The sequence below is a fragment of the Alosa sapidissima genome, chromosome 18 (assembly GCF_018492685.1).
Source record: "Alosa sapidissima isolate fAloSap1 chromosome 18, fAloSap1.pri, whole genome shotgun sequence".
Lineage (NCBI taxonomy): Eukaryota > Metazoa > Chordata > Actinopteri > Clupeiformes > Clupeidae > Alosa > Alosa sapidissima.
In genome coordinates, this window is record NC_055974.1 from 18,736,125 (window position 1) to 18,751,210 (window position 15,086).

Below are 15,086 nucleotides of genomic sequence, written 5' to 3' on the forward strand. Positions count from 1 at the left end.
ATATTTTAACACAGAGGATTGGGATTTAAAATAGCATTAGTCCTGACATGCTTTGAATAAGCTGAGAGGCAGGCAAATGCTCTGGGTGTGGGTGAGCGTGGTTGCTCATGGTTCGGAGAGGCTGCCGACGTGCTAGGGAACAGGTGAGGCCCACCCTCTTCACCCTCTCATTTGCATCCTTTTGTCTATGACGTTTCTACTGCGTGCTATGAGTCTTTTGTGCAGAGATTATTCCATACAAACAGAACTGGACAAGATGCTCTCTTGTGTATATGTTGTGTATATGTGTGTGTGAGCACATCTGAGTTACATGTAATGTATATGTATGTGTGTTTGTGTATGTGTGTGTGTGTGTGTGTCAGAGAGAGGGGGTGGGTAACAACAGTACCCACTATTTACCTATCTAACTGTTGATCATTTGCATCCCTTTGCATATGACATTTCCACCTCGTTTCTCTATTCTCTTTAAAGCTTTCATACCCTTTGGACTTCCTCACACATCATAAAGAGAGACAGACAGATGCCTTTATTACTGTATTCCATGGGGGGGAAATTGAATTGCCATAGCAACCAGATACATTAAAACCCAAAAGTCAACAGATACATGGCTAAGGTGAGCAACGTTAATGAATGGATAAGTGGCGGCTAGCGACTGATAAAATGGTTATAAATAAGGTAGAGATAAGGGCATAAAGTGCATCGTAGTGTGAAAAAGAGCAAAGCGATTAGAATGGTAAAAAACAAGTTACAATAATACATCTTAAGGTCCTGATTTTAAAAACAGCCCTGATGAATTCAAGTGTGTGGTAGTCAGGCAGTGCTGACGTGCGGAGAGAGGGTAGTTAAGTAAGGGATAATGTCGGTCAATATTGGAAAATTAGACCTGAGAGGGCAAACAGATTCCCTATATAAAGCGGAGTGAGTTTAAAGACCCATCTGTTCAACTTACACTTTAATTAATTCTCTTACAGAGTTATAGTTTGTATGTTTATGTTTTTGTTCTTTGTTGATATTGATATTATGTGTTATTGTTATTATTTGATATTGTGCGTGTGTGTGTGTGTGTGTGTGTGTGTTTCTACCTGCACCGCCAGGTCAGGCATCTCGGGCGTGACGACAGGGACGTAAATACTGATAATGATGACGTGGGACACACTGGTGCCGATGCCCACGGCCAGGGCCCAGGACACGGGCAGAGGAAGCACCGCGTACACACTCAGAGATAGGAAGAGGAAGAACGCCACCTGCACCAGGAGGGGGGTAGGGGGTAGAGAGAGAGAGAGAGAGAGAGAAAGATTACAAATGGTCTTGTTATGTGTTATTGTACGTTTCTATCAACACTGGCTTTGGCAACACTCCTTCTCATATAGTCATGCTAATAAAGTAACTTTGAATTTAAATTTGAGAGAGGGTGAGAGAGAGAGAGAGAGAGAGAGAGAGAGAGAGAGAGAGAGAGAGAGAAGATGGCCCTGGTACAAACATTAACTTGTTTCAACAAATGGTCTGCTAATTACAATGGCTTTACTGTAGCATTCTCAGTGACTTGTCAAGTTAAACTATGGTAGTTAATATTAAGAAGAATTCTCCAGAATGGGCCTCACCCACATAACAATCAGAGGTCAGGAAAACATTTTTCAGGAACAAAAAGTGCCAGAGGCTTCTAGCTACAGCCACTACTAAAAGCTATCCCTAACTGACAGATTGCAAAGATAATTTTGGTGTCTTTGGTCTTACTATAAAAGCTGGATGTGATATGATTATGATCTCTTTTATCAAAAACACTAAAAACCCATATTATGTTCATGGTATTTGCCGTGGTTTGTCAAAATGGGACATTTTCACAACTACCTGCTTACATTAATGATGGAATGCCACGACTGGTTGTTATTCCAAACCACAAGCATGAAAAAACCCACATGTTGGGATTCAATCAATTCATTCAGATATCACTTCAGTTTGCAGTCCCCACTCTTATCGCGTTTCTCCAGACATTACATTTGGTTTCAGTTGGGCTTTGAAATCGACTTTACTTAGTTTCAGGCAGGGGCGTCGCTAGCTATTTAAAACATTCGGGGCTAGAGCCCAGAAGTTCGAGTCCTTTTTGTCCGGGGGTTCGGGGGTTTCTACCCCAAGAGATTTTGAAAATCGGGCTGATGAACATGAAATTTTAACCTACTTTGAGAATGAAAAGGAAGGCCAATCGTAATGACTCAAGTCACGGCATTCTGAATATTTTGATGTTAAGACCGTGTAAGGAGAACGTCTCTTCTGCCAAAGTGCACCACATACAACACCCAAAATATGACATTAAAATAGCCTGTAGAATAAACATCGTCATGCACCTCTGTCAAGTGCACAGGTGTGAGCGTTCGTCTCGGGATAAACATTTGGACGTCATCACATTCAATTAATGGGCTATGGGTGCCTTGAAAGCAATGCATTTGGGTTGTGTATCACGAAGAAAAAGTTCCATTCTGTCAAAATCAAGCCCAGCATGCATTGCTTGGAAGCCCCCTCAAACGAGGTCAGGTTTACCATATTTACTGCGCATGTGACCATAATTCAATAGTAGGCCTAAATCACGATATTTTGAAACTGCTGTCTTGTTTATTACCGCTGTGTATTTCAAATGATCACTGAAAGTATAATATTGGACACAATTACTGGATTGGTGAAGGGGAATAGCTTGATGTTAGGTATTATAGCCAAAGTCCGTCTGTGAAAACCGCTCGCTCCTCATTCATTCAACTCTGCTCAACTTTTGCCGCTTGCTCCGCTCAACTCGCTGCTGAAGGTCACATTCGACCGTTTCTTGGAATCATACCAACGTCAGTGAATGAATAAGTCTGCACTGCTAATCTGTGGTAAAAAAGACTGGCGCAACTACTATACTGTCATGGAAAACAATTTTTTGTTGGTGGTGAAGAATGTTTAGAAATCTAGACGCACCCTAGCGGCGGCAAATTAATTTGATGATATAGGATGGCCCGCCAGGCTAGAAGAATATGATTCCATTCTACAGAACCAAACGTAAGTTAGTGTCTCTTTCTAGTTATTCAAACAAAGTGTCCTTCAAGTTAGTGAGGCAGTGGTAGCCTGCTAGCTAGTAACATCAGACCAGCATTGATCAACGTTGTCTTTGAGGGCTGCGTTTCACGAACCTGAGCTAATCGAAATGTTCGTAGGGTTGGGGGAGATGATGACACACTGTAAGTTTCCACTTCTTGTCCCTGCTCTGCCCTTTTTTTTTCTAAAGAAACTTCTTACATCCATTTGTCCTTCTATACACTTATTTCCCTAAGGCTGGTTAGTAGAAGCACGAAACAACAATGCGTAATAGCGTAGAGGCAGTGGCGTAACTATAGTAGGTGCAGCAAGTGCAGTCGCACCAGGGCCCGTGACCTCCCGGGGCCCGTCGCTACCCCCGCCCTGCCTCCTTTTTTTTTTTAGAACTTCACCATTAAGAATCAAACTATCAAATAAAAACGGCTAAATCAAATTACCATCTTGTCGTCATACTGTTTCGCCAGAGTATCTTTCTTTCTACTGAGATGCAGCAAGGATTTCTGGGTAGGCTAAGTGATTTGTTGTGATTTTTTGAATGGATGGTGGCTGCACATTTCAGTCATCGTTCCGACCAAAGTGCCCTTCAAACACAAGAGCGGCTGCAAGAAGCGGCAGGAGCGTAAAGAGCAAGGGGAAAGGGTGTACTGCTCTCATGTTGTTTCTGACATTGCCTTTGACTGTTGCAACAGCTGAGCGATCTTTTTCCAAACTCAAACTTTTCTTTTTCCAAACTCAAACTTATTAAGACCTATACCTAAGGAGCAGCATGGGTCAGTAGAGGCTCAGTGGGTTAGCTATCCTGTCCATTGAAAATACGAGAGCCAGAGCATTAAATATTGGGAACATCGTTGACGATTTTGCACAACGATAGGCTCGTAAGATGGCCTTTTTCTAATGGCCTAATTCACGCATATTGAGGATTGTATGCATATGAATGATTTTATTTGGTTTCTGCACGGTTAAATAAGTTAGGCTACATTAAGTTTTGTTTCTGCGCAGTGCGAGTTTATAAGCAATCTTGCAGTTTCAGCAGAGGGTTGAAAAAGCGCATTGAGTGTTCCCATAATTCCATGCGAGTTGATGTTAATGCAGTAATATTAGATTACCCTGGCCTGCAGGCTGTTAATAAAGTTATTTTTAATGTTTTCACATGTAATGGATCCTATGTAGTCGTGTGTTTTTTTATTTGAAATTGTAATCTGTAACTACTAAACTACTTCGGTGCCTCAGGCCCTTTGCATAAACAATTGAAGTCACCCTTAATGTGTATTGCATGTATCAGAGCTAATACATCCTGGGCCAAAGAATGTAAGTATGGGGCCCGCGGAGCGTACATGCATCTGGGTCCATCATTGGTGTGTTACGCCACTGCGTAGAGGAGAAGGTACTTGAAATTGCAACAAATGATTCTAAACCTGACCAGATCATGTCAGATTTTCTTACGCTGCTGTGAATGCACACATTGGACACAGAAGTCTCTTCTACGGGGCTATTTATTTCATTCACGATTAGAATTTTTGTTGTTGAAGGCCCATAGATCCGCGGTTAATCCCCAGAGAATCCGGGGCTATAGCCCCGAATGCCCAGGTCTAACGACGTACCTGGTTTCAGGTCACTTAGTTCGAAAGGAAGACCACCAGGTTGACCTCTGGTAAACTTCAACCCTAAAGGTGTGTTTACCCTTGCTGACTCAAGTGCCATTGTTAGTCAATGTGTGTGAAATTGGAACTCTGTCTAGCAGAGCATGTCTTTGATCACGTTCCATGTCTTTGTTCTTGACATTGTTGGAAAATGTGTGTCAGTGGCTGGGAAGAAATGTGAATGCCCTACAGTACCTTGTGGAGCTGACTATAATAAGAAGAGGTATGAATGGGGCTCTGTAACACAATTCAGATTTGATACATGTCTGACAGATTGAATAGCCACTACAGAATAATAATACTTGATAATACTAGATGTTCATAGTGCACACACACACTAATACTCTCTCTCTCTGTTTTGCTTACTTCTTTGTCAATCTGTCTTCTCTATCTATCTATCTATCTATCTATCTATCTATCTATCCAACACACCCACACACTCATACACACTCTGGCACACACAACCATACACACACACACACACACACTCTGACAGGCCCGGAGTGGGTAATCGGGAGAATTCCCGGTGGGCCGCTTCACTTTTGGGCCGGTCGAAGGAAAAATATTGACATTTGCAACGTTAATCTATCTTCTCTTAAAGTAGGCTATACACACGTTCGCATTCTATGCCTAACACAGCAGCCTCTGCATGGGTTGTTCTCCCCTCCCAAGAGTTAATTGGTTGGGTCCATATAGCCCGTCTTTTCTAAAAAGTTTTCTCAGATACCAGCCGGGCCGGCCCTACCGTAGTGATAAGCGTCAGGGAGGATGGATGGTAGAAAGAAGCCATGAGGGACTGCAAAGGCCAGGTAAAAAAGACGAAAAGTATTGGAGGAAAATGCTGCCAAATGTGCCAAGCTTCCAGATTTTTTTTGAAGAGGGCAGACATAAGTGGCAACTGGTAAAGAGAGATAGCCATGATTATAGCCGTGTAATTATTGGAATAATACTGGACGTTGTAGCGTTGTCAACCTATTCACAAGCAACATCGCTATTAAATTAATTAAAATATTAGACTTTTTGTAACATCCAATATGGCGATTCATAGACTTCATAGTATGCAAATATTGATAACAAAACTCAAGCTTGATCTGTATGCAGTAGCCTAGGCCTAAAAACAAAAGTAGCCTCTGAGCAGCAGATCAGTCCCCCGCTGAAAATGATCAGCCCGAAATTAGCTATGACTACAGGGACAAGTAGGAAGGATAATAGTGTTAACCATATGAATTAAAGTTATTTTATGTACGAAAGAACAGTATATGACAGCAGTAGCTACATGATCAACCTATATACCTTGTTTGCTCAGAAGTGGGTGTAGTAAAGGAGCAAATCACCAAACAACAACATGATAGCTGACCCATGCAGAAAAAACATGCAAACAATAGTTCAATATGCCTCTTAGTGGAATTGTGGGATACATTTCAAATGCTTTATTTCTTCCTTCCTGTTTTTGTTAACTTATCAACCTATCCTTGTGGAATATTGGTAGCCTATAATAAAAACTACAGGATAGTAAGAGCTGAAATGTTGCTTTATTTATCTAATTTCCACTACCACTAAAAAAGTGGGCCGATTTTGGGCGTGAAACTCCCGGGCTGATAAGTGGCCCCACTCCGGCCCTGCACTCTGACACATACACATACACATACACAAACACACACACACACACACACACACACACACACCTGTTCCCAGGCGGTGACAGGCCCTCCGGTGAAAGTGAAGACCATGGCGGTTGTGTAGAGGCCGGCCCAGACGGACAGGGCCAGCAGGGTCCCGCAGCGGCGCACCACTGACTGCCAGGGCAGGCTGGCCAGCAGCAGCACACACACGCACAGCAGCACACACACCACCGCCAGCGCACCCACATGCACCCGTATCAGCTGAGAGAGGACAGGAGAGGAGGAGGAGGAGGAAGAGGAGAGGGAAATACAGGAGAGGAGAGAGGAGGAGTGGAGGAGAGTGGTGAGAAGAGGAGAGCGGAGGAGAGAGGGATGGAGAAAAAGAGGAGAGGTGTGAGGAGAGGAGAGGAAAGCGGAGGAGGAGTGGAGGAGAGTGGTGAGGAGAGGAAAGCGGAGGAGGAGTGGAGGAGAGTGGTGAGGAGAGGAGAGGAGGAGTGGAGGAGAGTGGTGAGGAGAGGAGAGGAGAGGAGAGAGGGATGGAGAAAAAGAGAGGAGAGGTGTGAGGAGAGGAGAGGTGAGAAGAGAGGAGAGGGGAGGAGGAATGGAGGTGGTGAGGAGAGGAGAGGAGAGAGGGATGGAGAAAAAGAGAGGTGAGGAGATGAGGTTAGGAGAGGTGAGAAGAGAGGAGAGGTGTGAGGAGAGGAGAGGTGAGAAGAGAGGAGAGGGGAGGAGGAATGGAGGTGGTGAGGAGAGGAGAGGAGAGGAGAGGTGAGGAGAGAGGAGAGGAAGGAGGAGGATGGGGGAGAGGGAGGGAAAGAGAGGAGATGGGAGGAGGAGTGGAGGAGAGTGGTGAGAATAGGATAGGTGAGGAGAGGAGAGAGGAGAGAGATGAAAAGTGGGCAGAGGTGAGGAAAGGGGGAAAAGAGGGGAGGGGGGAGGAAGAGTGGAGTGATAAGGAGAGGGAAGGTTAGGTAGAGGTGGAGAAGGGGTGAGATGAGTTGAAGAGGGGAGCAGGTGAGAGGAGAACAGAAGAGGAGTGGACAGGTGAGGTGATCAGGAGATGAGAAGAGAAATGATGAGAGGAGAGAGAAGAGGAGGAGGAGGAGGAGGGTTTGGAAGAGGAGAGACATATGGAGAAATACAGAGAACAAGAGAAAGGGAGGGTAGATAAAAAGGAAGAGAGGGAGAGAAGAGACAAAGATTAAAACAAAACAAAAATTAAAGCCATGTATTCTACTGTAATTGCTGTTTCTTTGACTAAGGACACCGGTTCTCATGACTACTTCAGTCAGTACCACCTTAGTCTAATCATATACTTCGAACATGCAGTACGTAAGATGATAAGAACATGGATATGGTCAGCAGTTAAATTTAACCAATGGACTCATTTACGAATTTTTATTTTTTAATTGTATTAATTTGTACAAGTAAAGTGCTTTGTTTTGCACTTTGTGCATGAGAATGTACTTTAATAAATAATAATAAAACAAATAATAAAATAATAAAACTTAACTTACTTTTCTTGCTTACTAAGAGGGAGGAGAAGGGGAATGAGAGTGACTCACCCTGTGTGTGGCGGGGATGATGATGATGATGGTCACGCAGAAGAGGATGGTCAGCACAGTGCCCGTCACCATGGCAGGCGTCTCCTCCTGGCAACGGAGGAACGCCCCCTGCACCGCCCGGCAACAGCAGCCCATGTTCTCGCTGATGCTCTCCCGCGGTTGAGGTTCGCCGGCCGCTTCGTCCAAGTCACAGGTCACCACCACCTTGCTGTCGCCGCCGCCGCCAGCGTTGACAGCAGTGGAGTCCCCTGTGGCTGGGTGACTGTCCGACGAGACGGTGTTGGCATTCCCGTCGGAGAGCACCACAGACCTCTCAGTGGGGTTTTTAGAGCGGTCACTCAAGCTGCTGTCCTTCAAAGAGGCCGTGCTGGGGGTCAGTTCACCCACAGAGCCGCTGCTATTTGTCCCGGTGCTGTCGTTTAACGAGTCCGAGCAGGGGTCAGAGCTGCTGCCTTGCGTTGGGTCAGAGACTGTTTCCGCGTGGTCGGCGGGGGGCTGGGGGGAGGACAGGGGAGCTACTGGGCCAGTGCCGGTCGCTGCAGGGTGTCCCTCGGGCGAGGGCTGGTCCGGTCGAGCGTCTCGGTGAGACCAGCGAGCCTGGAGGGGCTCTGAGGCCCGCTCCACTCGGGCCATGCCCACCTCGATGTAGGGGCGTGCGTCGGTGGGTGACCTGCCGATGTCCTCCCGTGTCCTGTCAAGGTCATCACTGAGAGACTCAGAATTGCCCGGGTGTATCCGACTGCTGGCGTCAATGTGCTCTTTTACTCTGTCTGTACTAGTTCGGATGTCACGGCTCTGTACTGTGACGTCATCGCTAGGAGTCCTGACATCATCAGCATGAGTCCTGATGTCATCAGACTGACTCATGACATCATCACTGTGTGCCAGTATGGCGCTAGGTGTGTGGCGGTAGTCTTTGTGGAGTCCGGTGAGGTCTGACAGTTCCAGCATAGTGTTGATGTTGGAGCCGCTGTCGTCTCCACAGGTGCTGTATGGCTTCTTAAGTTCCCCCGCGGCCTCTCCCGCCATCTCCAGGTAGCCTTGGGGGTCACCTTGCATGGTAAGCTCACTAGAGTGTATGTGTTTTGCTCTGTGGATGTGTGAATGTGTGAGAACCAATCCGTCTCCAGCTGTGTGACTAACTGAGGTTAGTAGGTTTTTATGACGGACTGACTGTGTCTGTCTGTGTCTCTGTCTGTCTGAGTGCCTGACTCACTGGCAGGTCTGCACTGTCTTTGTCACTCTCTCTGTCTGTGCACCAGTGTCTGTCTGTGTTCTGTTTGTCTATCTGTCTGATTATTCAGATTTTCTTCTGTCTGCGTCTTCTTGTCTTTCTGTATTTACTACATTTACTGCCTCTATGTATTCCTGTCCTGTTCCGTCTTCACTACATAAATAAAAATAAATAATAAGAATTAAATAGAAAAGGCTTCAGTTTAGAGTTTGAATAAATCCAAACATAAATCCAGTCACATGTCTTTTTCACTTCTGTTGAGCAAGAGCACTGATGAAATGGGTGGAGATCTCTTGTTTTTCTTACAGCTGGCTTGCCCGATAAGTAGCGTGCTTCTTAGATGATACACGGCTTAGCTTAGCTTAGCTTAGCTTGTCCTGTCGTAATCATTACTTCAAACCCTTCAAAACAAATAAACAAGCCACTTGGTTAGAGTTTTTTAGGGAAACAGCATACAAACAGCAAAACAAAGGAAACAAATAAAAACAACCCACTACATTACTTCAACTGCTTCATTCCCTACATATTCACTACATATATCAGTGACATGAAACCACATGATAACAAAAGCAGATTGAATGAATTTGTGGACTTCCAGCAGGAAGTTGCTATGTATTTCTACCATGAGAACACAGACAACGGCGAGACACTGTACTCAAATTAAAAAAGTGTGTCTAGGGTGTCTAGGGTATGTATAAAAAGTGTCTAGGGTATGTTGGTGCAATGTCGTGTGTGTATGGATGTGGCGAGCGTCTAGTAGATCAGTATCAGGATGTTAGCTGCAAAGGAAGAAAATTATCATTAAGATAGAGTGAGATGAAGAATGATAGCGAGCGTGTCCGTGAAGGAAAGAAGTCAAATAGTGCCTATATGAAAGGAAAGAGTGCCCAATTGAAAGAGAGAGAGAAGCCCCTTTTATAGCCCAACCCCTAAGTGCAGGTGAAACCAATAAGGCACTTAGGCTGCCTAGGACACCCAGGCCTAGCACTGTCCGTGCACTGACTGCACTAGACCCATAGGGGCCGTGGTTTGCACCCAGGTGGGCGTCACAAAAGAGACTGGTTAGGTTACTGAATAGCTTCAGGATTGTTCTTTCAAGCAATGTCAACAAGCTGATGATACTATCAGTACATTTCAGGAACTTGTTTTTCATGTCATTGGTATCATAGGTATCATTTTCACAACACACAGAGTCAATGAAAGATCAATGAAATGAAATATCATACCGTTATCACAGAATATGGGCCCAATGCATAATCTAGGCTGTTACTACTGTAGCAGCACTTGTTGAACTACAAGACTACAGTTCAGTGAACATCCCACAAGCTTTCTTTGGATTTCTTTCTTTTTTTTTAAGAAGCAGAGCCACACTGACCCATTCCCTGTTCGAAGATACACTCTCAACACTGGACAAAATGTTTATTTATCGTGTCCCTTACAGCTACAATGCAAAACAGCCTCAGGACTGTCTCCCTGATTTCCCTCTCTTTCCCTGTCTCCCTGATTTCCCTCGCCTGTCGGTCTAAACAGAGGCGTATAACCACGGTCAGGTTCAGCCAAACAGTTCTGCCTCGTCAAGTGCCCTTGGAGTGTAGCTGGTAATGCAGCGCCCAGACACAGGAACAGATTCCTGGGAGGCCTTCAGTCTGATTGATTGCTCGGCTCTGCAAGCTGTTATGCATGCAAGAATGTGCTTTAGAAATATTTATCAAGCAGATGCTTTTACTTTTATTTTTTTATATATATTTAGGTTTAGATAGGACAGTGAAGACACTGACAGGAAGTAAGTCCCTGTGGGCACTTGGACCCAAATGTGGTGCGGGCGCTGTAACCAGTTGCGCCACAGCACACCCCCGGAAAGTCTGTGAGTCTGTGGAGATGCTTTTAGGTGGATTACAGTCACAGGCGTCCACTTTTAAATACCTGGTCAGGTGTGTCCATCCTTTACTATTAGAGGTCAGCTATTAGAGCAAGGTGCAAAGAGATGAAGGTCATATTTGATACTCTGGGGGCTCAAATAATGATAAATATGATAAGAATGTGATAAGACAGGGGGCGGTTTAGCACTTGTAGAAGGTGAGGCGCTGTTCCACTCGGAGTTGAACATTTTGTCAATTCAATGCGCTCAGGGCCCTTCTGCTAAAACGCAAAGTGAAGTAGGGACACAAAAGATGAGTCATCCAGTGTGCATACGCAGTGCACAAAGCACACCGTCTGGTCATGCCCTAACATACGTAGTCCCAGAAGTTACTTTTGCACTTTTAAAACGAATGTGTTGGAAACAACACAAAGCGTTGTTTTTAACACATCTCTGTGTCCAGATAGGGACAACACAGTTTGTGTTGTTTCCTTTTTTAATTTGTTACACAATATGTGTTGAAAATAACACAACTTGCATTGTTTTTTTAACACATCTCTGTGTCCAGGTAGGGACAATACATTAGTTTTAAGAGTGTGATAACCGGTGGTTATTAACCACACACACAGTACATGCATGCACAGTTGCACACACACAGTACACACATGCACACACACACACAGTACACACATGCACACACAAAGTACACGCATGTACACACACACAGCACATGCACACACACACACAGTACACACATGCACACACACACAGTACACACATGCACACACACACAGTACACACCTGCACACACACACACACAGTACACACATGCACACACACACAGTACACACCTGCACACACACACACAGTACACGCATGCACACACACACAGTACACAAATGCACAAACATACAGTACACGCACAGTCCTCTGATGACTTATGATGGCGACTGTCTGTTTGCCATCTCACTTTGCCATCACACACATACAGACACACACACACACACACACACACACACACACACACACACAATCCAAAATGATCCATAACTACCAGTTTAGCGTAAAACCGGACACAGTAGGCTCTGCCTCGTGTACTGTTACACAGAGTTGGTAGGACTGATAGAAGTGTTTCTCGGCAATAATTTACACAATACTTAGGCATCATTTAATTGATAGGTAATGGCCAATTTATTTCATTTGATGAATTATGATTCAACTAGTAATCTCCAGATTAAAGGTTTGTGTGCTGGCATTTGTGTCACTGGTCTCGAGGAAGCAGAACCAATTCATTGAACTTAGTCAAACTCGCCTTGCCCAAAACTTTCTTAAAATAACACTCACTATCTCAAAGCACCATTTGCAAATCAGCATGCTTGCACAAGCCATCAGAGATGTGTTGACTTCACATGCAAATCCAATGACAACAGGCTTCCTCTCACACATACACCCTGTTTGATCATAAAGATAGAGATCCTAAACATCAATACAGACCATTACTAGCCTAACAGCACAGACTGTGACTCAGACAAATATACTTTTTTTAAAATAATATTATTAATAATAATAATGATAATAATAATGATAATAATAATAATAATAATATCAAATTGAACAGCTGACTGGTTTAATTCTGTTCGGTAAAAAAAAAAGACCCTTTCAAATCAACAACTGACTCTTTCAAATGTTGTGCCCACAACTTGTTCATAGAGTTGAACTGCTCCAGGTGAGCACATCAAACACCTGTATCACCTGTCACAAGTTAGGCTCTTAACCTAATTAAGAGGTCAAAGATCAAGCTGGTAATTAGATGCTATTACGTAAGCGATCTCATGGGAACCTAGAGGGAGGGCAACATGGAGGCTCACATATCTAAAAGCCTATACAATAATAATGTCAACTTATGTTGTTTTCTGACAATGGAGATAACAGTGGACATAATTCAGTGTGCTTCTTTTCTTCTTTCAGTACATATGTACCGTTCACATAAGCTATAGGACTAATCACCAGTGGCATACATTCAGCAGTAAACTATGGATACCACATGGCTGTAGATACAAAGAAACAAAAACCCTTTCCTGGGCATGGAGAAACTATACAAACAAATAATTTATTTCAATTCATTAAACACGTGACCAAAACTAAAAATGCTACACGCTGACAGAGTGTGGCCATGACCGGAGATTCTTGACCTTGGTACATGGTGACCTGTATCCATGTACAAAGTGGTGTGGATGTGTGTGTGTGTGTGTGTGTGTGTGTGTGTGTGTGCGTGCCTCAACTTATGCATCACTAACTAAATCTTAGACTCATTTAAACATACTGAGGTGGCAAATATTACAAGCTCCATAAACTGAACTCCTCCCTTGCCAGGAGCACAAACACCATTCCATGTAAAAGTAAACTACGGGCTTAAAGTTAAACATCACCTTGAAGAGATCTAGTTGTGCGAACACTTGAGGAAATTATTTTCAGTAAACTACTTGGGTTTTTCTTCACCTATATTCGGATAGGCTCTACCCTACCTTGGCTGTAACTCCTAGGGAAGAGTGACACACACCTACTAGTGATTATAATGTTCATGCGTACAAGCTGTCAAACTGAATTGAAACTACATTAAGACAAAGACAACAATAGAGTTCAGTGCAATAGGAAATGTTCCACTGTTGAAATAAATACATCTTACATCAACCAGCAAAGCTTTGCTCAATTGTAACACTATGTGAGAGGTGTGCTCATATGTGAAGAAATAGGCTTTCAATAAATAAACGTAAATCAAAATAAATGCAGCGTACCTGAGATGTGAGGTGCGCTTTGGCTCCTTTCTGTGTTTCCCTTCCTCTCTCTGTCGCTCTCACAGCTTCTCTTCTCTCTGACACTCTTCCCTTTTCAACTCTCTTCCCCATTTCCCTTTCCTCTGATCTAAACTCTCTCTCTCTCTCTCTCTCTCTCTCTCTCTCTCTCCCTCTCTCTCTCACTCTCTCTCTCTTAACAATCTTCAATTTCATTCTCAAACAGTCCAAATAAGTGGTTTTCCATTCAGACAGAGGATGATAGGTAGTGTTCAAAGTATCCAATCTGTTACCAACAGCCATAGATGATGTGTGCCTGATATTTATCAATTAGGCAGTAATACCCATTGACTTCTCAGCGTTAGTCAGGCTCCATGCAAAAATATGGAAGTACATGAGCAGTAGGCTACGGTGTATTAAACCTCTATCATGTTGCCATGACACACACGCAGATAGATAAAGAGAGAAAGAGAGAGAGAGAGAGAGAGAGAGAGAATCAATTAAGTGAAATACTCACCCAGCTCAGACTTTGTGAAGCGGTTGCCCTATGATAACAGTAAGGGTCGCCTTTCGTACCTAAGCTATAACCCATTATCTTTTCAGATGTTATCGTTCATCTCCAGCCTACTAAAGGCTATCAGATGTCCGATGTAGACGACACGCGCGTAGCCACTGTGTTGAATGGACGCCTGGGGAGATAAACATGATCCTCGTCGACTATGCAAATATAGCTAACATTTAAATAATAATAATAAAAAAACGATTCCCTATAAATATTAGTTATGTACAACAAAACAAACGCAACTTCACCCTGCCTCTGTTTTCTTTTATCTCCTAATACGTCGACTTTCGTAATGTTTCAGAAATAGGTCCATTTGGTTTCCGCGCCCCAAGTTGACAAACAGGTGCGACTGCACATTCAATACAATTAGACTACAACCTACAGGGTGAATATGACGCATTGGCATGTCACATACTGGAGTGCAGTGTGCTGTATAACAGCTGTTAGCTATAGCGTGGCCATGTGGTGCGACGATCACATAACCTTGGCTCCGTCACTTGCGCTTCGATGGCCAAACTGGAATAGCATAGAGGCCATGCCCTTGTTTTTTGGATGTAATGGTTGGCGGTTTAATCTTATTATGTCAGCGACATGACAAGTAGCCATTCTATAAATTAATCAAATCAATCAAATTGTATTTATTCACGCTTTTCCAGCAAATTTGCTTAAATGGAACGAGTAGCCTAGGTCTCAGCTGAGAAATGATCATAAATACAATACATTTATGAATTTGATAAAAAGTGAGAG

The 15,086-nt window shown here is 43.8% G+C and overlaps 1 protein-coding gene across 2 annotated transcripts in view; it reads right to left on the reverse strand.

Annotated features, from left to right (window-relative positions):
• The window catches only part of LOC121689389 (adenylate cyclase type 4-like), a 29,438-nt gene extending 14,703 nt beyond the window's left edge, over window positions 1-14,735 (reverse strand). Inside the window, exons 1-4 of one of the 2 annotated variants that reach the window (XM_042069141.1) lie at window positions 14,295-14,735; window positions 7,894-9,528; window positions 6,392-6,589; window positions 1,083-1,244 (exon numbers count right to left, since the gene is read on the reverse strand). In XM_042069141.1, the coding sequence (XP_041925075.1) occupies window positions 1,083-1,244; window positions 6,392-6,589; window positions 7,894-8,952 (1,419 nt within the window). In that variant the 5' untranslated portion in view covers window positions 8,953-9,528; window positions 14,295-14,735. Of the gene's footprint in view, window positions 1-1,082; window positions 1,245-6,391; window positions 6,590-7,893; window positions 9,529-13,780; window positions 13,845-14,294 lie in introns of those variants that run through there. The other variant, XM_042069142.1, reaches the window with a different exon arrangement.
• Window positions 14,736-15,086: the final 351 nt, after the last annotated feature.